Genomic DNA, 23,507 nt, shown 5'->3' with positions numbered 1-23,507 from the left:
TTCTTTCTTTGACACTGAACAGGATAGCAAAAAAACTGAAATCTACACCTTATAGTTTGCATGATGAACTTTGAAACATACAGTCTTCCTGAGATTTTTTTCCCCTCTCTTTCCAGAATCAAGTGGCTCTCATTGTGTCTGTATTTACAATTACAACTAGTGTTTTGGACTTACATGCCCGGATATTTCTGTGCAAATCAAACTATAAAAGTAAGTTCTTTTGTTACTTAGCTAAATCATGAATGATAAAACATACAAATGCATATGACGTAGATCTTCTGAACTATAGATCTGTTATGTTTCTCTTTGATAAATCTACATCTTTATTTACTTATTTATTTATTAGGGGGGGGGGGGGGGGGTATGATGCTGGGTTTATTGTAATTGAATTGAGGTATCAGATGATCATTCAGCATATACTATTCCCATTTTAATGCCAGAGAATCAATAGGTTAAAATATTGAGTGAATGTAAGTTGTGCAATATTCTAATGGGTTGTTATTTAATTGATCAGTTTGTTTTTGCTTTTTTTAAAGTATCAATTACATCCTGTAGAATATAGATGGTGTTTAATACTTTATGTAAATCAAATAAGTTTTAGTTATAATTGGAATAAAAGTTTTGTTCCACTAAGTACACGGACGATATTTTTCGGAGTACACAAATTCTGTGCAAAAGCCGGATCGAAATGATTTTTTCACCTGGCCAATCGGAACGGGTTATTATCGACTAATCGCTGACCACCTCTCTCGGTCAAGATCACCAATGGCGATTGTCGTTAGTGGGGGTGCTGTGATATCGGAGAGCAGACAGTTAATCGTCGACTCGGTATAAAGTGTATACAGAGGACCGTCTGGCTCATTCATTCATTTGACACTCGTCGAAGATGGCACGTACCAAGCAGACCGCAAGAAAATCTACTGGAGGTAAAGCTCCACGTAAACAACTGGCCACCAAGGCAGCCCGTAAGAGCGCTCCAGCAACTGGTGGCGTCAAGAAACCCCACAGATACAGGCCAGGAACCGTCGCTCTTCGTGAGATCAGGAGATACCAGAAAAGCACAGAGCTGCTGATCAGGAAACTGCCATTCCAGCGTCTGGTCCGTGAGATTGCTCAGGACTTCAAGACCGACCTGCGTTTCCAGAGTTCAGCCGTCATGGCTCTCCAGGAAGCCAGCGAAGCCTACCTTGTCGGACTCTTTGAGGACACCAACTTGTGCGCTATCCACGCCAAGAGAGTCACCATCATGCCCAAAGATATCCAGCTTGCCAGACGTATCCGTGGCGAGAGAGCTTAGATTCTCTTTTGTCTCTTGACAAACTCAAAACGGCCGTTTTCACGGCCACCAAAACCTTTAGAAAAGATGCCTTCACATTACATACAATTGATACTCTAATTATTGAATAAGCGTGCATTCATCTATAATAAATATATGTAAGATGGCTCGCATAAACACACGCACACATATATATCCCATGAATAAAATAAATACAGCAATACAGGTATATTTCAGTGGAAACTTTCTTAACAAATGGACAACATGAGAAACAGTAAATTGATATATCACAAACTGTCAAAACTATTGCTATAAATGGTAACTGTCCCACTGCGAGCAAAACTCAAACTAACACAAATGTGTACATTAAAAAAAAGAAAGAAGAAGATATCTTTAATTATAACAAAAATGTAAATACCATTATCATTCTTATACTATGGATTTATAACATAGTCATGATGTTCCTAATGGTCAATCTGCTAATTATTATTAAAATAGGAGTATGTTCCTTTATGGAGAAGGAATACAGGAATCATATTGTGTCTCTTGAATATTTTACATTAATTTTGTGAAATCAGTTAATGTCTCTTAGATTTTAGCTACTGGCTCTGACCATATCTTTTGCCTCATACCATCTGATACCTCCTGTTGATCAGGTTTTTTTCCTTTTTTTTTGTTTTGGTTTTTTTTTTTACACACTGCACATTCATTTATTACCAATTTAATTCTTTTCGATGAATTGTACAGGTGTGCAGTACACTTATATAAACATGTATTATATATTTAATATTTCGTAACAGTTAATGATATAAATTAAGTATAAACTATGATAAGAAAACCGACACAGTAAATATGTAAGATGTGTGTATGTGGATTCCATGTATAACAGATCAGGCCCGAGGCGGGTTTATACCTTAGCCAATCAGCGTTGATTTTACTAATCGCCTAGTTTGTGCTGCCGAACTTTTCAAGGTATGGTGCCTTCTCACGGGTCGTAAATTGAAGCTATATATAATTTGGTATCGCGAAACAAAGTTCATCTCAGTACATCTTCACTGAACGTAAACATGTCTGGTCGTGGTAAAGGAGGAAAAGGTCTTGGAAAGGGGGGCGCCAAGCGTCACAGGAAAGTTCTTCGAGACAACATCCAGGGTATCACCAAGCCTGCCATCCGTCGTCTTGCACGTAGAGGTGGAGTTAAACGTATCTCTGGACTCATCTACGAGGAAACCCGTGGTGTCCTGAAAGTCTTCCTCGAGAACGTCATCCGTGATGCAGTCACATACACAGAGCATGCCAAGAGAAAGACCGTCACAGCCATGGACGTTGTCTACGCTCTGAAGAGACAGGGACGTACCCTCTACGGATTCGGCGGTTAAACTGCCACTCCTGTGTGCTTGCAGCACTGACAACAAACAAACGGCCGTTTTAACGGCCACCAAACTTTTAGAAAAGATGCCTCTATCACAAATGCCGTGAAATACACCGACACACTCTGTGAGACATACTACACTTTTACCTGTCATTAGTAATGAGTTAGCATTCATTTCCCCTGCCACATGCACTCGAAATAAGAGTGGTTGGAAGTCACATGAGTTATGAACAATCACTTTTACACTTAGCCTAATCAAAGAATGATATTAAAGTAAGCCACATTTCACATGTCAGAAGATGACTATTGTTTAAATTTAAATAGGTCAGTTATTGCGCATTGATTTAATGATAATGTAAAGAAATATATTCATGTCATTTGATCCTCCAACCCTCATTGATTTCTCTTGTAAGTGTCTAAAACATGACAGAATAAGTAATTGAAATCAGAAATTTTAATTGAAAACTGCAGAATTGTATTTTTATTATCTTACATGTTGAAATGATATTAAATTGCTATGGTGAAAAGGATTAAAACTATTAAAATATAGGGCAGTGAAATTGACTTTAATCATGATTGAAAAGCAGACACTGATAATGTTTAGCTCATTATTTTATGACCATATTGTAGATTGCGCCGTTTTGATATATTAAATTGTACGATAATATTGAATAATGAAGATCAATAAGTAATTGGTGTACAGTAATAGAGACAGAACTGTTTTATTCTTAGATGTGACAGCCTGTTGTAATTTCAGTTTCTGTGAAGATGGGTACTCATTTTGATAGTGAATGTATAGTCTTGAAACAATCATGACTATTGAACACAAATTTAATGTACCAGTAACTGCGTATTGTAATGATGGTAGCTTTTCGAAAAAATTGTGTGGCCCTGAAAAGGGCCGTTTGGTTATGTCAACTACATATCCCTGCAGTTTACTTGCTGCTGGTGTACTTGGTGACAGCTTTGGTACCTTCAGAGACAGCATGCTTGGCCAATTCACCTGGCAGGAGAAGGCGGACTGCAGTCTGGATTTCTCTGCTGGTGATGGTTGAGCGTTTGTTGTAGTGGGCCAGACGGGAGGCCTCAGCGGCAATTCTCTCGAAGATGTCATTGACGAAAGAATTCATGATGCTCATGGCCTTGCTGGAAACTCCAGTGTCAGGGTGCACCTGTTTTAAGACTTTGTAGATGTAGATAGCGTAGGATTCCCTCCTCCTCCTGCGCTTCTTCTTGTCCCCAGTTCTCTGGGCCTTAGCCTTGGTGGCAGCTTTCTTAGAACCTTTAGATCCAACTTTGGGTGGCATGTTTACAGTGTGAAGACTGAAACTATGAATGGCGCATTGCTCTCGGTAGATTTATATATAACACGAGGCGGATTGAAGCGTACAGGTAAATTGCGGACGTCTTTGTAAACATCATATTGGTCATGACGCCCGAGGTGCGTTTAAAACGAGCGCTGTGATTGGTGAATCATCTCAATCCGTGGAAGTGTTTAAATAGAGTGGCGCAGCGCATGGCGTGTTATTCGTTGATTTAATTTTGTCAGCGCCCAACCCACACACCAATCTAAAATGTCAGGACGTGGTAAAGGAGGCAAAGTGAAGGGAAAGGCAAAGAGCCGATCTTCCCGTGCCGGACTACAGTTTCCCGTTGGTCGTATCCACCGTCTGCTGAGGAAGGGCAACTACGCCGAGAGAGTGGGAGCCGGTGCCCCAGTGTATCTGGCCGCTGTCCTTGAGTACTTGGCCGCTGAAGTGTTGGAGTTGGCAGGCAACGCAGCCCGTGACAACAAGAAAACCAGAATCATCCCCCGTCATCTGCAGCTTGCTATCCGCAACGACGAGGAGTTGAACAAACTTCTGTCCGGTGTGACCATCGCACAGGGTGGTGTTTTGCCCAACATCCAGGCCGTGCTCCTCCCCAAGAAGACCCAGAAGCCAGCCGCCAAGTAAAAAGTCAGCCCTGTCGACTTGACTTGTCTGTACCAAACGGCCGTTTTCACGGCCACCCATATTTTTCGAAAAGATGTCTCTATAGCATGTAATTAAGCACACATGTACAATGCAGATACCCATTACACGTTTATTGAATGCATTGCCACACACCGTCAACCTCTTACATAAATTTCTATTCATGTTCAATTAATATCCAATTTGATGTTGTTCCAACGCTCTCAAATGCTAAACACAAATTTAATTTATATCAGTTACCCCTCAAAAATACATTAGTGTGTGAAAAAATTAAAATTTGAGCTCAAATCTCGATCATGCTCATTGGTTAAACTAGTGATATAAATGCATGCATAATGTTAGAATGATATGTACTTGAACAATTGCGACATCCGATTCTGATTTTATACAGTGTTTCATGGGGGAGATTATGTGTGCGTTATTTTATTATTATTATTATTATTAATATTCTTTTTCTATTTGAATTGATATCAAAACGGTGAATGTACTTTCACCTACGTATGCATGGTCTGCGCATTACAAATTAAGGTCTAAGTAAGATGTGCACACGTGAAAACTGCAGTTTTGGCAATGTTTTCATGATTGCACAAATGAACTAATTATTTATTCACGTCATTCATCACCCGTTTTTTTTCCCAATTCATGATCAACTACTACCTTAGTATATCTATATTTATGTTGATATGCTTTTTGACTGTATGTGCATTTGTTAACATAACGCCGTTTTCTTGCACGTACTATACTGTACATCGCACTTCGCGTAAAGTAGATAATGTAATTCAATTTTCTTTATTTTTCAAAAAATCCTATGACTTTTGCCAATGAATATTTTGATATTATTATTAAAGTGACGACTTTTTCTTTCTTTTTTTATTTTATTTATTTGTTTTTCTTTCTGACAACTTTAAAAATTTATAATTCTCTCTTGCTCTTGTTCTGTGTATCGTGTGTTTCTGGGTGTATGGACCTGGTGTGAATTTCATTAAAAAGAAGATATGTATGGGCCTTCTACACAATAGACGATATACAATACACTTATGTCTGTATGTTGGACGTTAAAAAAATGTAATTTTCTGTGAATAATTATCAATTTTAAAGACATTGCGTGACTTTATCGGCATTTGGAGTTGGAATTTGCTACTCTGTCCTACGTTTTCCTTTCATTTGAGTTCCTTTAGCGGAGAATTTACGTAAAATATGCAGATGATATGGTAGGGATATATCCACACAATGTGATTTTCATAAAATAGGTGCAATCGGTACTCATTAAACGGCGCAGCAAGGATGTAAACATCGGCATCAAAACACACATCGATTCTACTATGCATATGCGCTTCGATTTTAAGGGATGTTTTCGAGGACGTCCGCGCCCGCTGTAAACAAAAGCAGCGAGAGCGTGAGACTTCACTATTTCCTCGTATTAGTTCGCAGTGAATTGTACAGCGTTTTCGTTTCGTCCGAAGCCATGGCAGACACAGCAACCACAACCCCAGTCAAGAAGAAGGTTACTAAGCCTAAGGTACCTGCAGCACACCCCAAGTACGTTGACATGATCAGGGCCGCCTTGGAATCCCTGAAAGAGCGTGGTGGATCTTCCAGACAGGCCATTCTGAAGTACATAATGGCCAACTTTAAAGTGGGAAACGACGTCAACCCCATTAATGTCCACCTTAAAATGGCACTCAAGAACGGAGTGAAGAAAGGCGCTCTGAAACAAGCCAAAGGAACAGGCGCCACTGGCTCTTTCAAGTTAGGAGACAAGCCAAAGACAGAGAAAAAACCAAAGGCGAAGAAAGTCACCAAACCCAAGGCAGCCAAACCAAAGAAGGCCACAGCTTTTAAGCCCAGGAAGGCGGCAGGGGAGAAAAAGACTGCTGAGAAGAAGAAGAAGTCCCCCAAGAAAGCAGCTGGACCTAAGAAAGTTAAGACACCCAAGAAGAAGACGGCAGCCAAATCCCCTAAGAAGGCAGCAGCCAAGCCAAAGAAGGCCAAGACTCCGAAAAAAGCAGCAGCAGCCAAGCCAAAGAAAGCCAAGACTCCCAAGAAGACAGCAGCTAAAAAATAAGCAATCATAGCATCATTGCAGATTGCAAACCTTCAACAAAAGCCCTTTTCAGGGCTACCAATATTTTTCGAAAAGATGTCTTAATTACAAATGCAAGTTGCAAAGAAACATGCAAGTACAATGAATTCATATACACTTTATACAGGTACATTAAGCCCCTTCTAGTTTTTCTGTGATAATGTGTTATTACATATCATTAATTCATATCTGACTATGGTATGGTTCAGAAGGGGGGGGGGGGGGGGGGGCATTAACAACACAAACTCACAAATAAGATATTAAAAAGGAGATATAAGCAAATTGTAAATGAGTAACATGGCAAGGGTTTGTAATGCAAGGTGCATGCTTTTTTCATAATGTTCACGGCTACAGACCAGAGTATGAATAGTCGAGTAGTAAAATTTACAGGAGTAGTAATGAAGATTTGAAAGAAAAATTATGGGTGGGGGGTGAGATGAGAGAAAAAACAAACACCAAACATAGCTATGAATGTGTGTTTTTTTTTTTATTTTGCTCCTGCAACTAACTGCATGATATTGATTGAGGTCTGTTTAGTGAATACACTAAAAAAAAATACATGCATTTACATTATTCAAATCCAACATTTATAAGGCTAAGCAATATGAGTACAACAAATAATGTACATCATTCATATATGATGTAGACTAACTAGAAAGTGGGTTGATACACATTATCATAAGATTAGTGATGTTGAATTCTGATTGAAAGGAAACATGCGGAGAGAGAGAGAGAGAGAGAGAGAGAGAGAGAGAGAGAGAGAACAAACATGCATTTTTTTTATCATTATTTTATTATGATCCTACTCTGGTTACATTATTCTTTCTTTCTTTCTTCTTTCTTTGACACTGAACAGGATAGCAAAAAAACTGAAATCTACACCTTATAGTTTGCATGATGAACTTTGAAACATACAGTCTTCCTGAGATTTTTTTCCCCTCTCTTTCCAGAATCAAGTGGCTCTCATTGTGTCTGTATTTACAATTACAACTAGTGTTTTGGACTTACATGCCCGGATATTTCTGTGCAAATCAAACTATAAAAGTAAGTTCTTTTGTTACTTAGCTAAATCATGAATGATAAAACATACAAATGCATATGACGTAGATCTTCTGAACTATAGATCTGTTATGTTTCTCTTTGATAAATCTACATCTTTATTTACTTATTTATTTATTAGGGGGGGGGGGGGGGGTATGATGCTGGGTTTATTGTAATTGAATTGAGGTATCAGATGATCATTCAGCATATACTATTCCCATTTTAATGCCAGAGAATCAATAGGTTAAAATATTGAGTGAATGTAAGTTGTGCAATATTCTAATGGGTTGTTATTTAATTGATCAGTTTGTTTTTGCTTTTTTTAAAGTATCAATTACATCCTGTAGAATATAGATGGTGTTTAATACTTTATGTAAATCAAATAAGTTTTAGTTATAATTGGAATAAAAGTTTTGTTCCACTAAGTACACGGACGATATTTTTCGGAGTACACAAATTCTGTGCAAAAGCCGGATCGAAATGATTTTTTCACCTGGCCAATCGGAACGGGTTATTATCGACTAATCGCTGACCACCTCTCTCGGTCAAGATCACCAATGGCGATTGTCGTTAGTGGGGGTGCTGTGATATCGGAGAGCAGACAGTTAATCGTCGACTCGGTATAAAGTGTATACAGAGGACCGTCTGGCTCATTCATTCATTTGACACTCGTCGAAGATGGCACGTACCAAGCAGACCGCAAGAAAATCTACTGGAGGTAAAGCTCCACGTAAACAACTGGCCACCAAGGCAGCCCGTAAGAGCGCTCCAGCAACTGGTGGCGTCAAGAAACCCCACAGATACAGGCCAGGAACCGTCGCTCTTCGTGAGATCAGGAGATACCAGAAAAGCACAGAGCTGCTGATCAGGAAACTGCCATTCCAGCGTCTGGTCCGTGAGATTGCTCAGGACTTCAAGACCGACCTGCGTTTCCAGAGTTCAGCCGTCATGGCTCTCCAGGAAGCCAGCGAAGCCTACCTTGTCGGACTCTTTGAGGACACCAACTTGTGCGCTATCCACGCCAAGAGAGTCACCATCATGCCCAAAGATATCCAGCTTGCCAGACGTATCCGTGGCGAGAGAGCTTAGATTCTCTTTTGTCTCTTGACAAACTCAAAACGGCCGTTTTCACGGCCACCAAAACCTTTAGAAAAGATGCCTTCACATTACATACAATTGATACTCTAATTATTGAATAAGCGTGCATTCATCTATAATAAATATATGTAAGATGGCTCGCATAAACACACGCACACATATATATCCCATGAATAAAATAAATACAGCAATACAGGTATATTTCAGTGGAAACTTTCTTAACAAATGGACAACATGAGAAACAGTAAATTGATATATCACAAACTGTCAAAACTATTGCTATAAATGGTAACTGTCCCACTGCGAGCAAAACTCAAACTAACACAAATGTGTACATTAAAAAAAAGAAAGAAGAAGATATCTTTAATTATAACAAAAATGTAAATACCATTATCATTCTTATACTATGGATTTATAACATAGTCATGATGTTCCTAATGGTCAATCTGCTAATTATTATTAAAATAGGAGTATGTTCCTTTATGGAGAAGGAATACAGGAATCATATTGTGTCTCTTGAATATTTTACATTAATTTTGTGAAATCAGTTAATGTCTCTTAGATTTTAGCTACTGGCTCTGACCATATCTTTTGCCTCATACCATCTGATACCTCCTGTTGATCAGGTTTTTTTCCTTTTTTTTTGTTTTGGTTTTTTTTTTTACACACTGCACATTCATTTATTACCAATTTAATTCTTTTCGATGAATTGTACAGGTGTGCAGTACACTTATATAAACATGTATTATATATTTAATATTTCGTAACAGTTAATGATATAAATTAAGTATAAACTATGATAAGAAAACCGACACAGTAAATATGTAAGATGTGTGTATGTGGATTCCATGTATAACAGATCAGGCCCGAGGCGGGTTTATACCTTAGCCAATCAGCGTTGATTTTACTAATCGCCTAGTTTGTGCTGCCGAACTTTTCAAGGTATGGTGCCTTCTCACGGGTCGTAAATTGAAGCTATATATAATTTGGTATCGCGAAACAAAGTTCATCTCAGTACATCTTCACTGAACGTAAACATGTCTGGTCGTGGTAAAGGAGGAAAAGGTCTTGGAAAGGGGGGCGCCAAGCGTCACAGGAAAGTTCTTCGAGACAACATCCAGGGTATCACCAAGCCTGCCATCCGTCGTCTTGCACGTAGAGGTGGAGTTAAACGTATCTCTGGACTCATCTACGAGGAAACCCGTGGTGTCCTGAAAGTCTTCCTCGAGAACGTCATCCGTGATGCAGTCACATACACAGAGCATGCCAAGAGAAAGACCGTCACAGCCATGGACGTTGTCTACGCTCTGAAGAGACAGGGACGTACCCTCTACGGATTCGGCGGTTAAACTGCCACTCCTGTGTGCTTGCAGCACTGACAACAAACAAACGGCCGTTTTAACGGCCACCAAACTTTTAGAAAAGATGCCTCTATCACAAATGCCGTGAAATACACCGACACACTCTGTGAGACATACTACACTTTTACCTGTCATTAGTAATGAGTTAGCATTCATTTCCCCTGCCACATGCACTCGAAATAAGAGTGGTTGGAAGTCACATGAGTTATGAACAATCACTTTTACACTTAGCCTAATCAAAGAATGATATTAAAGTAAGCCACATTTCACATGTCAGAAGATGACTATTGTTTAAATTTAAATAGGTCAGTTATTGCGCATTGATTTAATGATAATGTAAAGAAATATATTCATGTCATTTGATCCTCCAACCCTCATTGATTTCTCTTGTAAGTGTCTAAAACATGACAGAATAAGTAATTGAAATCAGAAATTTTAATTGAAAACTGCAGAATTGTATTTTTATTATCTTACATGTTGAAATGATATTAAATTGCTATGGTGAAAAGGATTAAAACTATTAAAATATAGGGCAGTGAAATTGACTTTAATCATGATTGAAAAGCAGACACTGATAATGTTTAGCTCATTATTTTATGACCATATTGTAGATTGCGCCGTTTTGATATATTAAATTGTACGATAATATTGAATAATGAAGATCAATAAGTAATTGGTGTACAGTAATAGAGACAGAACTGTTTTATTCTTAGATGTGACAGCCTGTTGTAATTTCAGTTTCTGTGAAGATGGGTACTCATTTTGATAGTGAATGTATAGTCTTGAAACAATCATGACTATTGAACACAAATTTAATGTACCAGTAACTGCGTATTGTAATGATGGTAGCTTTTCGAAAAAATTGTGTGGCCCTGAAAAGGGCCGTTTGGTTATGTCAACTACATATCCCTGCAGTTTACTTGCTGCTGGTGTACTTGGTGACAGCTTTGGTACCTTCAGAGACAGCATGCTTGGCCAATTCACCTGGCAGGAGAAGGCGGACTGCAGTCTGGATTTCTCTGCTGGTGATGGTTGAGCGTTTGTTGTAGTGGGCCAGACGGGAGGCCTCAGCGGCAATTCTCTCGAAGATGTCATTGACGAAAGAATTCATGATGCTCATGGCCTTGCTGGAAACTCCAGTGTCAGGGTGCACCTGTTTTAAGACTTTGTAGATGTAGATAGCGTAGGATTCCCTCCTCCTCCTGCGCTTCTTCTTGTCCCCAGTTCTCTGGGCCTTAGCCTTGGTGGCAGCTTTCTTAGAACCTTTAGATCCAACTTTGGGTGGCATGTTTACAGTGTGAAGACTGAAACTATGAATGGCGCATTGCTCTCGGTAGATTTATATATAACACGAGGCGGATTGAAGCGTACAGGTAAATTGCGGACGTCTTTGTAAACATCATATTGGTCATGACGCCCGAGGTGCGTTTAAAACGAGCGCTGTGATTGGTGAATCATCTCAATCCGTGGAAGTGTTTAAATAGAGTGGCGCAGCGCATGGCGTGTTATTCGTTGATTTAATTTTGTCAGCGCCCAACCCACACACCAATCTAAAATGTCAGGACGTGGTAAAGGAGGCAAAGTGAAGGGAAAGGCAAAGAGCCGATCTTCCCGTGCCGGACTACAGTTTCCCGTTGGTCGTATCCACCGTCTGCTGAGGAAGGGCAACTACGCCGAGAGAGTGGGAGCCGGTGCCCCAGTGTATCTGGCCGCTGTCCTTGAGTACTTGGCCGCTGAAGTGTTGGAGTTGGCAGGCAACGCAGCCCGTGACAACAAGAAAACCAGAATCATCCCCCGTCATCTGCAGCTTGCTATCCGCAACGACGAGGAGTTGAACAAACTTCTGTCCGGTGTGACCATCGCACAGGGTGGTGTTTTGCCCAACATCCAGGCCGTGCTCCTCCCCAAGAAGACCCAGAAGCCAGCCGCCAAGTAAAAAGTCAGCCCTGTCGACTTGACTTGTCTGTACCAAACGGCCGTTTTCACGGCCACCCATATTTTTCGAAAAGATGTCTCTATAGCATGTAATTAAGCACACATGTACAATGCAGATACCCATTACACGTTTATTGAATGCATTGCCACACACCGTCAACCTCTTACATAAATTTCTATTCATGTTCAATTAATATCCAATTTGATGTTGTTCCAACGCTCTCAAATGCTAAACACAAATTTAATTTATATCAGTTACCCCTCAAAAATACATTAGTGTGTGAAAAAATTAAAATTTGAGCTCAAATCTCGATCATGCTCATTGGTTAAACTAGTGATATAAATGCATGCATAATGTTAGAATGATATGTACTTGAACAATTGCGACATCCGATTCTGATTTTATACAGTGTTTCATGGGGGAGATTATGTGTGCGTTATTTTATTATTATTATTATTATTAATATTCTTTTTCTATTTGAATTGATATCAAAACGGTGAATGTACTTTCACCTACGTATGCATGGTCTGCGCATTACAAATTAAGGTCTAAGTAAGATGTGCACACGTGAAAACTGCAGTTTTGGCAATGTTTTCATGATTGCACAAATGAACTAATTATTTATTCACGTCATTCATCACCCGTTTTTTTTCCCAATTCATGATCAACTACTACCTTAGTATATCTATATTTATGTTGATATGCTTTTTGACTGTATGTGCATTTGTTAACATAACGCCGTTTTCTTGCACGTACTATACTGTACATCGCACTTCGCGTAAAGTAGATAATGTAATTCAATTTTCTTTATTTTTCAAAAAATCCTATGACTTTTGCCAATGAATATTTTGATATTATTATTAAAGTGACGACTTTTTCTTTCTTTTTTTATTTTATTTATTTGTTTTTCTTTCTGACAACTTTAAAAATTTATAATTCTCTCTTGCTCTTGTTCTGTGTATCGTGTGTTTCTGGGTGTATGGACCTGGTGTGAATTTCATTAAAAAGAAGATATGTATGGGCCTTCTACACAATAGACGATATACAATACACTTATGTCTGTATGTTGGACGTTAAAAAAATGTAATTTTCTGTGAATAATTATCAATTTTAAAGACATTGCGTGACTTTATCGGCATTTGGAGTTGGAATTTGCTACTCTGTCCTACGTTTTCCTTTCATTTGAGTTCCTTTAGCGGAGAATTTACGTAAAATATGCAGATGATATGGTAGGGATATATCCACACAATGTGATTTTCATAAAATAGGTGCAATCGGTACTCATTAAACGGCGCAGCAAGGATGTAAACATCGGCATCAAAACACACATCGATTCTACTATGCATATGCGCTTCGATTTTAAGGGATGTTTTCGAGGACGTCCGCGCCCGCTGTAAACAAAAGCAGCGAGAGCGTGAGACTTCACTATTTCCTCGTATTAGTTCGCAGTGAATTGTACAGCGTTTTCGTTTCGTCCGAAGCCATGGCAGACACAGCAACCACAACCCCAGTCAAGAAGAAGGTTACTAAGCCTAAGGTACCTGCAGCACACCCCAAGTACGTTGACATGATCAGGGCCGCCTTGGAATCCCTGAAAGAGTGTGGTGGATCTTCCAGACAGGCCATTCTGAAGTACATAATGGCCAACTTTAAAGTGGGAAACGACGTCAACCCCATTAATGTCCACCTTAAAATGGCACTCAAGAACGGAGTGAAGAAAGGCGCTCTGAAACAAGCCAAAGGAACAGGCGCCACTGGCTCTTTCAAGTTAGGAGACAAGCCAAAGACAGAGAAAAAACCAAAGGCGAAGAAAGTCACCAAACCCAAGGCAGCCAAACCAAAGAAGGCCACAGCTTTTAAGCCCAGGAAGGCGGCAGGGGAGAAAAAGACTGCTGAGAAGAAGAAGAAGTCCCCCAAGAAAGCAGCTGGACCTAAGAAAGTTAAGACACCCAAGAAGAAGACGGCAGCCAAATCCCCTAAGAAGGCAGCAGCCAAGCCAAAGAAGGCCAAGACTCCGAAAAAAGCAGCAGCAGCCAAGCCAAAGAAAGCCAAGACTCCCAAGAAGACAGCAGCTAAAAAATAAGCAATCATAGCATCATTGCAGATTGCAAACCTTCAACAAAAGCCCTTTTCAGGGCTACCAATATTTTTCGAAAAGATGTCTTAATTACAAATGCAAGTTGCAAAGAAACATGCAAGTACAATGAATTCATATACACTTTATACAGGTACATTAAGCCCCTTCTAGTTTTTCTGTGATAATGTGTTATTACATATCATTAATTCATATCTGACTATGGTATGGTTCAGAAGGGGGGGGGGGGGGGGGCATTAACAACACAAACTCACAAATAAGATATTAAAAAGGAGATATAAGCAAATTGTAAATGAGTAACATGGCAAGGGTTTGTAATGCAAGGTGCATGCTTTTTTCATAATGTTCACGGCTACAGACCAGAGTATGAATAGTCGAGTAGTAAAATTTACAGGAGTAGTAATGAAGATTTGAAAGAAAAATTATGGGTGGGGGGTGAGATGAGAGAAAAAACAAACACCAAACATAGCTATGAATGTGTGTTTTTTTTTTTATTTTGCTCCTGCAACTAACTGCATGATATTGATTGAGGTCTGTTTAGTGAATACACTAAAAAAAAATACATGCATTTACATTATTCAAATCCAACATTTATAAGGCTAAGCAATATGAGTACAACAAATAATGTACATCATTCATATATGATGTAGACTAACTAGAAAGTGGGTTGATACACATTATCATAAGATTAGTGATGTTGAATTCTGATTGAAAGGAAACATGCGGAGAGAGAGAGAGAGAGAGAGAGAGAGAGAGAGAGAGAGAGAACAAACATGCATTTTTTTTATCATTATTTTATTATGATCCTACTCTGGTTACATTATTCTTTCTTTCTTTCTTCTTTCTTTGACACTGAACAGGATAGCAAAAAAACTGAAATCTACACCTTATAGTTTGCATGATGAACTTTGAAACATACAGTCTTCCTGAGATTTTTTTCCCCTCTCTTTCCAGAATCAAGTGGCTCTCATTGTGTCTGTATTTACAATTACAACTAGTGTTTTGGACTTACATGCCCGGATATTTCTGTGCAAATCAAACTATAAAAGTAAGTTCTTTTGTTACTTAGCTAAATCATGAATGATAAAACATACAAATGCATATGACGTAGATCTTCTGAACTATAGATCTGTTATGTTTCTCTTTGATAAATCTACATCTTTATTTACTTATTTATTTATTAGGGGGGGGGGGGGGGTATGATGCTGGGTTTATTGTAATTGAATTGAGGTATCAGATGATCATTCAGCATATACTATTCCCATTTTAATGCCAGAGAATCAATAGGTTAAAATATTGAGTGAATGTAAGTTGTGCAATATTCTAATGGGTTGTTATTTAATTGATCAGTTTGTTTTTGCTTTTTTTAAAGTATCAATTACATCCTGTAGAATATAGATGGTGTTTAATACTTTATGTAAATCAAATAAGTTTTAGTTATAATTGGAATAAAAGTTTTGTTCCACTAAGTACACGGACGATATTTTTCGGAGTACACAAATTCTGTGCAAAAGCCGGATCGAAATGATTTTTTCACCTGGCCAATCGGAACGGGTTATTATCGACTAATCGCTGACCACCTCTCTCGGTCAAGATCACCAATGGCGATTGTCGTTAGTGGGGGTGCTGTGATATCGGAGAGCAGACAGTTAATCGTCGACTCGGTATAAAGTGTATACAGAGGACCGTCTGGCTCATTCATTCATTTGACACTCGTCGAAGATGGCACGTACCAAGCAGACCGCAAGAAAATCTACTGGAGGTAAAGCTCCACGTAAACAACTGGCCACCAAGGCAGCCCGTAAGAGCGCTCCAGCAACTGGTGGCGTCAAGAAACCCCACAGATACAGGCCAGGAACCGTCGCTCTTCGTGAGATCAGGAGATACCAGAAAAGCACAGAGCTGCTGATCAGGAAACTGCCATTCCAGCGTCTGGTCCGTGAGATTGCTCAGGACTTCAAGACCGACCTGCGTTTCCAGAGTTCAGCCGTCATGGCTCTCCAGGAAGCCAGCGAAGCCTACCTTGTCGGACTCTTTGAGGACACCAACTTGTGCGCTATCCACGCCAAGAGAGTCACCATCATGCCCAAAGATATCCAGCTTGCCAGACGTATCCGTGGCGAGAGAGCTTAGATTCTCTTTTGTCTCTTGACAAACTCAAAACGGCCGTTTTCACGGCCACCAAAACCTTTAGAAAAGATGCCTTCACATTACATACAATTGATACTCTAATTATTGAATAAGCGTGCATTCATCTATAATAAATATATGTAAGATGGCTCGCATAAACACACGCACACATATATATCCCATGAATAAAATAAATACAGCAATACAGGTATATTTCAGTGGAAACTTTCTTAACAAATGGACAACATGAGAAACAGTAAATTGATATATCACAAACTGTCAAAACTATTGCTATAAATGGTAACTGTCCCACTGCGAGCAAAACTCAAACTAACACAAATGTGTACATTAAAAAAAAGAAAGAAGAAGATATCTTTAATTATAACAAAAATGTAAATACCATTATCATTCTTATACTATGGATTTATAACATAGTCATGATGTTCCTAATGGTCAATCTGCTAATTATTATTAAAATAGGAGTATGTTCCTTTATGGAGAAGGAATACAGGAATCATATTGTGTCTCTTGAATATTTTACATTAATTTTGTGAAATCAGTTAATGTCTCTTAGATTTTAGCTACTGGCTCTGACCATATCTTTTGCCTCATACCATCTGATACCTCCTGTTGATCAGGTTTTTTTCCTTTTTTTTTGTTTTGGTTTTTTTTTTTACACACTGCACATTCATTTATTACCAATTTAATTCTTTTCGATGAATTGTACAGGTGTGCAGTACACTTATATAAACATGTATTATATATTTAATATTTCGTAACAGTTAATGATATAAATTAAGTATAAACTATGATAAGAAAACCGACACAGTAAATATGTAAGATGTGTGTATGTGGATTCCATGTATAACAGATCAGGCCCGAGGCGGGTTTATACCTTAGCCAATCAGCGTTGATTTTACTAATCGCCTAGTTTGTGCTGCCGAACTTTTCAAGGTATGGTGCCTTCTCACGGGTCGTAAATTGAAGCTATATATAATTTGGTATCGCGAAACAAAGTTCATCTCAGTACATCTTCACTGAACGTAAACATGTCTGGTCGTGGTAAAGGAGGAAAAGGTCTTGGAAAGGGGGGCGCCAAGCGTCACAGGAAAGTTCTTCGAGACAACATCCAGGGTATCACCAAGCCTGCCATCCGTCGTCTTGCACGTAGAGGTGGAGTTAAACGTATCTCTGGACTCATCTACGAGGAAACCCGTGGTGTCCTGAAAGTCTTCCTCGAGAACGTCATCCGTGATGCAGTCACATACACAGAGCATGCCAAGAGAAAGACCGTCACAGCCATGGACGTTGTCTACGCTCTGAAGAGACAGGGACGTACCCTCTACGGATTCGGCGGTTAAACTGCCACTCCTGTGTGCTTGCAGCACTGACAACAAACAAACGGCCGTTTTAACGGCCACCAAACTTTTAGAAAAGATGCCTCTATCACAAATGCCGTGAAATACACCGACACACTCTGTGAGACATACTACACTTTTACCTGTCATTAGTAATGAGTTAGCATTCATTTCCCCTGCCACATGCACTCGAAATAAGAGTGGTTGGAAGTCACATGAGTTATGAACAATCACTTTTACACTTAGCCTAATCAAAGAATGATATTAAAGTAAGCCACATTTCACATGTCAGAAGATGACTATTGTTTAAATTTAAATAGGTCAGTTATTGCGCATTGATTTAATGATAATGTAAAGAAATATATTCATGTCATTTGATCCTCCAACCCTCATTGATTTCTCTTGTAAGTGTCTAAAACATGACAGAATAAGTAATTGAAATCAGAAATTTTAATTGAAAACTGCAGAATTGTATTTTTATTATCTTACATGTTGAAATGATATTAAATTGCTATGGTGAAAAGGATTAAAACTATTAAAATATAGGGCAGTGAAATTGACTTTAATCATGATTGAAAAGCAGACACTGATAATGTTTAGCTCATTATTTTATGACCATATTGTAGATTGCGCCGTTTTGATATATTAAATTGTACGATAATATTGAATAATGAAGATCAATAAGTAATTGGTGTACAGTAATAGAGACAGAACTGTTTTATTCTTAGATGTGACAGCCTGTTGTAATTTCAGTTTCTGTGAAGATGGGTACTCATTTTGATAGTGAATGTATAGTCTTGAAACAATCATGACTATTGAACACAAATTTAATGTACCAGTAACTGCGTATTGTAATGATGGTAGCTTTTCGAAAAAATTGTGTGGCCCTGAAAAGGGCCGTTTGGTTATGTCAACTACATATCCCTGCAGTTTACTTGCTGCTGGTGTACTTGGTGACAGCTTTGGTACCTTCAGAGACAGCATGCTTGGCCAATTCACCTGGCAGGAGAAGGCGGACTGCAGTCTGGATTTCTCTGCTGGTGATGGTTGAGCGTTTGTTGTAGTGGGCCAGACGGGAGGCCTCAGCGGCAATTCTCTCGAAGATGTCATTGACGAAAGAATTCATGATGCTCATGGCCTTGCTGGAAACTCCAGTGTCAGGGTGCACCTGTTTTAAGACTTTGTAGATGTAGATAGCGTAGGATTCCCTCCTCCTCCTGCGCTTCTTCTTGTCCCCAGTTCTCTGGGCCTTAGCCTTGGTGGCAGCTTTCTTAGAACCTTTAGATCCAACTTTGGGTGGCATGTTTACAGTGTGAAGACTGAAACTATGAATGGCGCATTGCTCTCGGTAGATTTATATATAACACGAGGCGGATTGAAGCGTACAGGTAAATTGCGGACGTCTTTGTAAACATCATATTGGTCATGACGCCCGAGGTGCGTTTAAAACGAGCGCTGTGATTGGTGAATCATCTCAATCCGTGGAAGTGTTTAAATAGAGTGGCGCAGCGCATGGCGTGTTATTCGTTGATTTAATTTTGTCAGCGCCCAACCCACACACCAATCTAAAATGTCAGGACGTGGTAAAGGAGGCAAAGTGAAGGGAAAGGCAAAGAGCCGATCTTCCCGTGCCGGACTACAGTTTCCCGTTGGTCGTATCCACCGTCTGCTGAGGAAGGGCAACTACGCCGAGAGAGTGGGAGCCGGTGCCCCAGTGTATCTGGCCGCTGTCCTTGAGTACTTGGCCGCTGAAGTGTTGGAGTTGGCAGGCAACGCAGCCCGTGACAACAAGAAAACCAGAATCATCCCCCGTCATCTGCAGCTTGCTATCCGCAACGACGAGGAGTTGAACAAACTTCTGTCCGGTGTGACCATCGCACAGGGTGGTGTTTTGCCCAACATCCAGGCCGTGCTCCTCCCCAAGAAGACCCAGAAGCCAGCCGCCAAGTAAAAAGTCAGCCCTGTCGACTTGACTTGTCTGTACCAAACGGCCGTTTTCACGGCCACCCATATTTTTCGAAAAGATGTCTCTATAGCATGTAATTAAGCACACATGTACAATGCAGATACCCATTACACGTTTATTGAATGCATTGCCACACACCGTCAACCTCTTACATAAATTTCTATTCATGTTCAATTAATATCCAATTTGATGTTGTTCCAACGCTCTCAAATGCTAAACACAAATTTAATTTATATCAGTTACCCCTCAAAAATACATTAGTGTGTGAAAAAATTAAAATTTGAGCTCAAATCTCGATCATGCTCATTGGTTAAACTAGTGATATAAATGCATGCATAATGTTAGAATGATATGTACTTGAACAATTGCGACATCCGATTCTGATTTTATACAGTGTTTCATGGGGGAGATTATGTGTGCGTTATTTTATTATTATTATTATTATTAATATTCTTTTTCTATTTGAATTGATATCAAAACGGTGAATGTACTTTCACCTACGTATGCATGGTCTGCGCATTACAAATTAAGGTCTAAGTAAGATGTGCACACGTGAAAACTGCAGTTTTGGCAATGTTTTCATGATTGCACAAATGAACTAATTATTTATTCACGTCATTCATCACCCGTTTTTTTTCCCAATTCATGATCAACTACTACCTTAGTATATCTATATTTATGTTGATATGCTTTTTGACTGTATGTGCATTTGTTAACATAACGCCGTTTTCTTGCACGTACTATACTGTACATCGCACTTCGCGTAAAGTAGATAATGTAATTCAATTTTCTTTATTTTTCAAAAAATCCTATGACTTTTGCCAATGAATATTTTGATATTATTATTAAAGTGACGACTTTTTCTTTCTTTTTTTATTTTATTTATTTGTTTTTCTTTCTGACAACTTTAAAAATTTATAATTCTCTCTTGCTCTTGTTCTGTGTATCGTGTGTTTCTGGGTGTATGGACCTGGTGTGAATTTCATTAAAAAGAAGATATGTATGGGCCTTCTACACAATAGACGATATACAATACACTTATGTCTGTATGTTGGACGTTAAAAAAATGTAATTTTCTGTGAATAATTATCAATTTTAAAGACATTGCGTGACTTTATCGGCATTTGGAGTTGGAATTTGCTACTCTGTCCTACGTTTTCCTTTCATTTGAGTTCCTTTAGCGGAGAATTTACGTAAAATATGCAGATGATATGGTAGGGATATATCCACACAATGTGATTTTCATAAAATAGGTGCAATCGGTACTCATTAAACGGCGCAGCAAGGATGTAAACATCGGCATCAAAACACACATCGATTCTACTATGCATATGCGCTTCGATTTTAAGGGATGTTTTCGAGGACGTCCGCGCCCGCTGTAAACAAAAGCAGCGAGAGCGTGAGACTTCACTATTTCCTCGTATTAGTTCGCAGTGAATTGTACAGCGTTTTCGTTTCGTCCGAAGCCATGGCAGACACAGCAACCACAACCCCAGTCAAGAAGAAGGTTACTAAGCCTAAGGTACCTGCAGCACACCCCAAGTACGTTGACATGATCAGGGCCGCCTTGGAATCCCTGAAAGAGCGTGGTGGATCTTCCAGACAGGCCATTCTGAAGTACATAATGGCCAACTTTAAAGTGGGAAACGACGTCAACCCCATTAATGTCCACCTTAAAATGGCACTCAAGAACGGAGTGAAGAAAGGCGCTCTGAAACAAGCCAAAGGAACAGGCGCCACTGGCTCTTTCAAGTTAGGAGACAAGCCAAAGACAGAGAAAAAACCAAAGGCGAAGAAAGTCACCAAACCCAAGGCAGCCAAACCAAAGAAGGCCACAGCTTTTAAGCCCAGGAAGGCGGCAGGGGAGAAAAAGACTGCTGAGAAGAAGAAGAAGTCCCCCAAGAAAGCAGCTGGACCTAAGAAAGTTAAGACACCCAAGAAGAAGACGGCAGCCAAATCCCCTAAGAAGGCAGCAGCCAAGCCAAAGAAGGCCAAGACTCCGAAAAAAGCAGCAGCAGCCAAGCCAAAGAAAGCCAAGACTCCCAAGAAGACAGCAGCTAAAAAATAAGCAATCATAGCATCATTGCAGATTGCAAACCTTCAACAAAAGCCCTTTTCAGGGCTACCAATATTTTTCGAAAAGATGTCTTAATTACAAATGCAAGTTGCAAAGAAACATGCAAGTACAATGAATTCATATACACTTTATACAGGTACATTAAGCCCCTTCTAGTTTTTCTGTGATAATGTGTTATTACATATCATTAATTCATATCTGACTATGGTATGGTTCAGAAGGGGGGGGGGGGGGGGGCATTAACAACACAAACTCACAAATAAGATATTAAAAAGGAGATATAAGCAAATTGTAAATGAGTAACATGGCAAGGGTTTGTAATGCAAGGTGCATGCTTTTTTCATAATGTTCACGGCTACAGACCAGAGTATGAATAGTCGAGTAGTAAAATTTACAGGAGTAGTAATGAAGATTTGAAAGAAAAATTATGGGTGGGGGGTGAGATGAGAGAAAAAACAAACACCAAACATAGCTATGAATGTGTGTTTTTTTTTTTATTTTGCTCCTGCAACTAACTGCATGATATTGATTGAGGTCTGTTTAGTGAATACACTAAAAAAAAATACATGCATTTACATTATTCAAATCCAACATTTATAAGGCTAAGCAATATGAGTACAACAAATAATGTACATCATTCATATATGATGTAGACTAACTAGAAAGTGGGTTGATACACATTATCATAAGATTAGTGATGTTGAATTCTGATTGAAAGGAAACATGCGGAGAGAGAGAGAGAGAGAGAGAGAGAGAGAGAGAGAGAGAGAACAAACATGCATTTTTTTTATCATTATTTTATTATGATCCTACTCTGGTTACATTATTCTTTCTTTCTTTCTTCTTTCTTTGACACTGAACAGGATAGCAAAAAAACTGAAATCTACACCTTATAGTTTGCATGATGAACTTTGAAACATACAGTCTTCCTGAGATTTTTTTCCCCTCTCTTTCCAGAATCAAGTGGCTCTCATTGTGTCTGTATTTACAATTACAACTAGTGTTTTGGACTTACATGCCCGGATATTTCTGTGCAAATCAAACTATAAAAGTAAGTTCTTTTGTTACTTAGCTAAATCATGAATGATAAAACATACAAATGCATATGACGTAGATCTTCTGAACTATAGATCTGTTATGTTTCTCTTTGATAAATCTACATCTTTATTTACTTATTTATTTATTAGGGGGGGGGGGGGGGGTATGATGCTGGGTTTATTGTAATTGAATTGAGGTATCAGATGATCATTCAGCATATACTATTCCCATTTTAATGCCAGAGAATCAATAGGTTAAAATATTGAGTGAATGTAAGTTGTGCAATATTCTAATGGGTTGTTATTTAATTGATCAGTTTGTTTTTGCTTTTTTTAAAGTATCAATTACATCCTGTAGAATATAGATGGTGTTTAATACTTTATGTAAATCAAATAAGTTTTAGTTATAATTGGAATAAAAGTTTTGTTCCACTAAGTACACGGACGATATTTTTCGGAGTACACAAATTCTGTGCAAAAGCCGGATCGAAATGATTTTTTCACCTGGCCAATCGGAACGGGTTATTATCGACTAATCGCTGACCACCTCTCTCGGTCAAGATCACCAATGGCGATTGTCGTTAGTGGGGGTGCTGTGATATCGGAGAGCAGACAGTTAATCGTCGACTCGGTATAAAGTGTATACAGAGGACCGTCTGGCTCATTCATTCATTTGACACTCGTCGAAGATGGCACGTACCAAG

General features: G+C 39.1%; 9 protein-coding genes across 9 annotated transcripts; 6 read left to right on the top strand and 3 right to left on the bottom strand.

Annotated features, from left to right (window-relative positions):
* Positions 1 to 516: 516 nt before the first annotated feature.
* Positions 517 to 1,463, top strand: LOC128157325 (histone H3). The gene has a single exon (XM_052819824.1). It carries the CDS (start codon positions 887 to 889, stop codon positions 1,295 to 1,297), a length of 411 nt encoding a protein of 136 aa, XP_052675784.1. The 5' UTR covers positions 517 to 886; the 3' UTR covers positions 1,298 to 1,463.
* Positions 1,464 to 2,672: 1,209 nt separating this feature from the next.
* On the bottom strand, positions 2,673 to 3,957 carry LOC128157328 (histone H2B-like). The gene has a single exon (XM_052819827.1). It carries the CDS (start codon positions 3,953 to 3,955, stop codon positions 3,584 to 3,586), a length of 372 nt encoding a protein of 123 aa, XP_052675787.1. The 5' UTR covers positions 3,956 to 3,957; the 3' UTR covers positions 2,673 to 3,583.
* Positions 3,958 to 5,627: 1,670 nt separating this feature from the next.
* On the top strand, positions 5,628 to 6,851 carry LOC128157324 (histone H1-delta-like). Its single transcript, XM_052819822.1, has one exon. The coding sequence runs from the start codon at positions 5,970 to 5,972 to the stop codon at positions 6,684 to 6,686; it is 717 nt and encodes a 238-aa protein (XP_052675782.1). The 5' UTR covers positions 5,628 to 5,969; the 3' UTR covers positions 6,687 to 6,851.
* Positions 6,852 to 10,622: 3,771 nt separating this feature from the next.
* On the bottom strand, positions 10,623 to 11,494 carry LOC128157327 (histone H2B-like). Its single transcript, XM_052819826.1, has one exon. It carries the CDS (start codon positions 11,490 to 11,492, stop codon positions 11,121 to 11,123), a length of 372 nt encoding a protein of 123 aa, XP_052675786.1. The 5' UTR covers positions 11,493 to 11,494; the 3' UTR covers positions 10,623 to 11,120.
* Positions 11,495 to 11,759: 265 nt separating this feature from the next.
* LOC128157326 (histone H2A-like) lies at positions 11,760 to 12,222 on the top strand. The gene has a single exon (XM_052819825.1). The coding sequence runs from the start codon at positions 11,760 to 11,762 to the stop codon at positions 12,138 to 12,140; it is 381 nt and encodes a 126-aa protein (XP_052675785.1). The 3' UTR covers positions 12,141 to 12,222.
* Positions 12,223 to 13,757: 1,535 nt separating this feature from the next.
* On the top strand, positions 13,758 to 21,922 carry LOC128157070 (uncharacterized). Its single transcript, XM_052819427.1, has 5 exons — positions 13,758 to 14,217; positions 15,958 to 16,345; positions 17,434 to 17,700; positions 19,301 to 19,670; positions 21,052 to 21,922. Exons 1-5 carry the CDS (start codon positions 13,780 to 13,782, stop codon positions 21,755 to 21,757), a joined length of 2,169 nt encoding a protein of 722 aa, XP_052675387.1. The 5' UTR covers positions 13,758 to 13,779; the 3' UTR covers positions 21,758 to 21,922.
* LOC128157143 (histone H3) lies at positions 15,589 to 16,534 on the top strand. Its single transcript, XM_052819557.1, has one exon. It carries the CDS (start codon positions 15,958 to 15,960, stop codon positions 16,366 to 16,368), a length of 411 nt encoding a protein of 136 aa, XP_052675517.1. The 5' UTR covers positions 15,589 to 15,957; the 3' UTR covers positions 16,369 to 16,534.
* Positions 17,386 to 17,773, top strand: LOC128157148 (histone H4). The gene has a single exon (XM_052819561.1). It carries the CDS (start codon positions 17,415 to 17,417, stop codon positions 17,724 to 17,726), a length of 312 nt encoding a protein of 103 aa, XP_052675521.1. The 5' UTR covers positions 17,386 to 17,414; the 3' UTR covers positions 17,727 to 17,773.
* On the bottom strand, positions 18,157 to 19,028 carry LOC128157147 (histone H2B-like). Its single transcript, XM_052819560.1, has one exon. It carries the CDS (start codon positions 19,024 to 19,026, stop codon positions 18,655 to 18,657), a length of 372 nt encoding a protein of 123 aa, XP_052675520.1. The 5' UTR covers positions 19,027 to 19,028; the 3' UTR covers positions 18,157 to 18,654.
* Positions 21,923 to 23,507: the final 1,585 nt, after the last annotated feature.

This window comes from Crassostrea angulata, chromosome 7 (assembly GCF_025612915.1).
Source record: "Crassostrea angulata isolate pt1a10 chromosome 7, ASM2561291v2, whole genome shotgun sequence".
In the NCBI taxonomy this organism is placed as follows: domain Eukaryota; kingdom Metazoa; phylum Mollusca; class Bivalvia; order Ostreida; family Ostreidae; genus Magallana; species Magallana angulata.
This window is presented reverse-complemented; position numbering and strand designations above follow the sequence as displayed.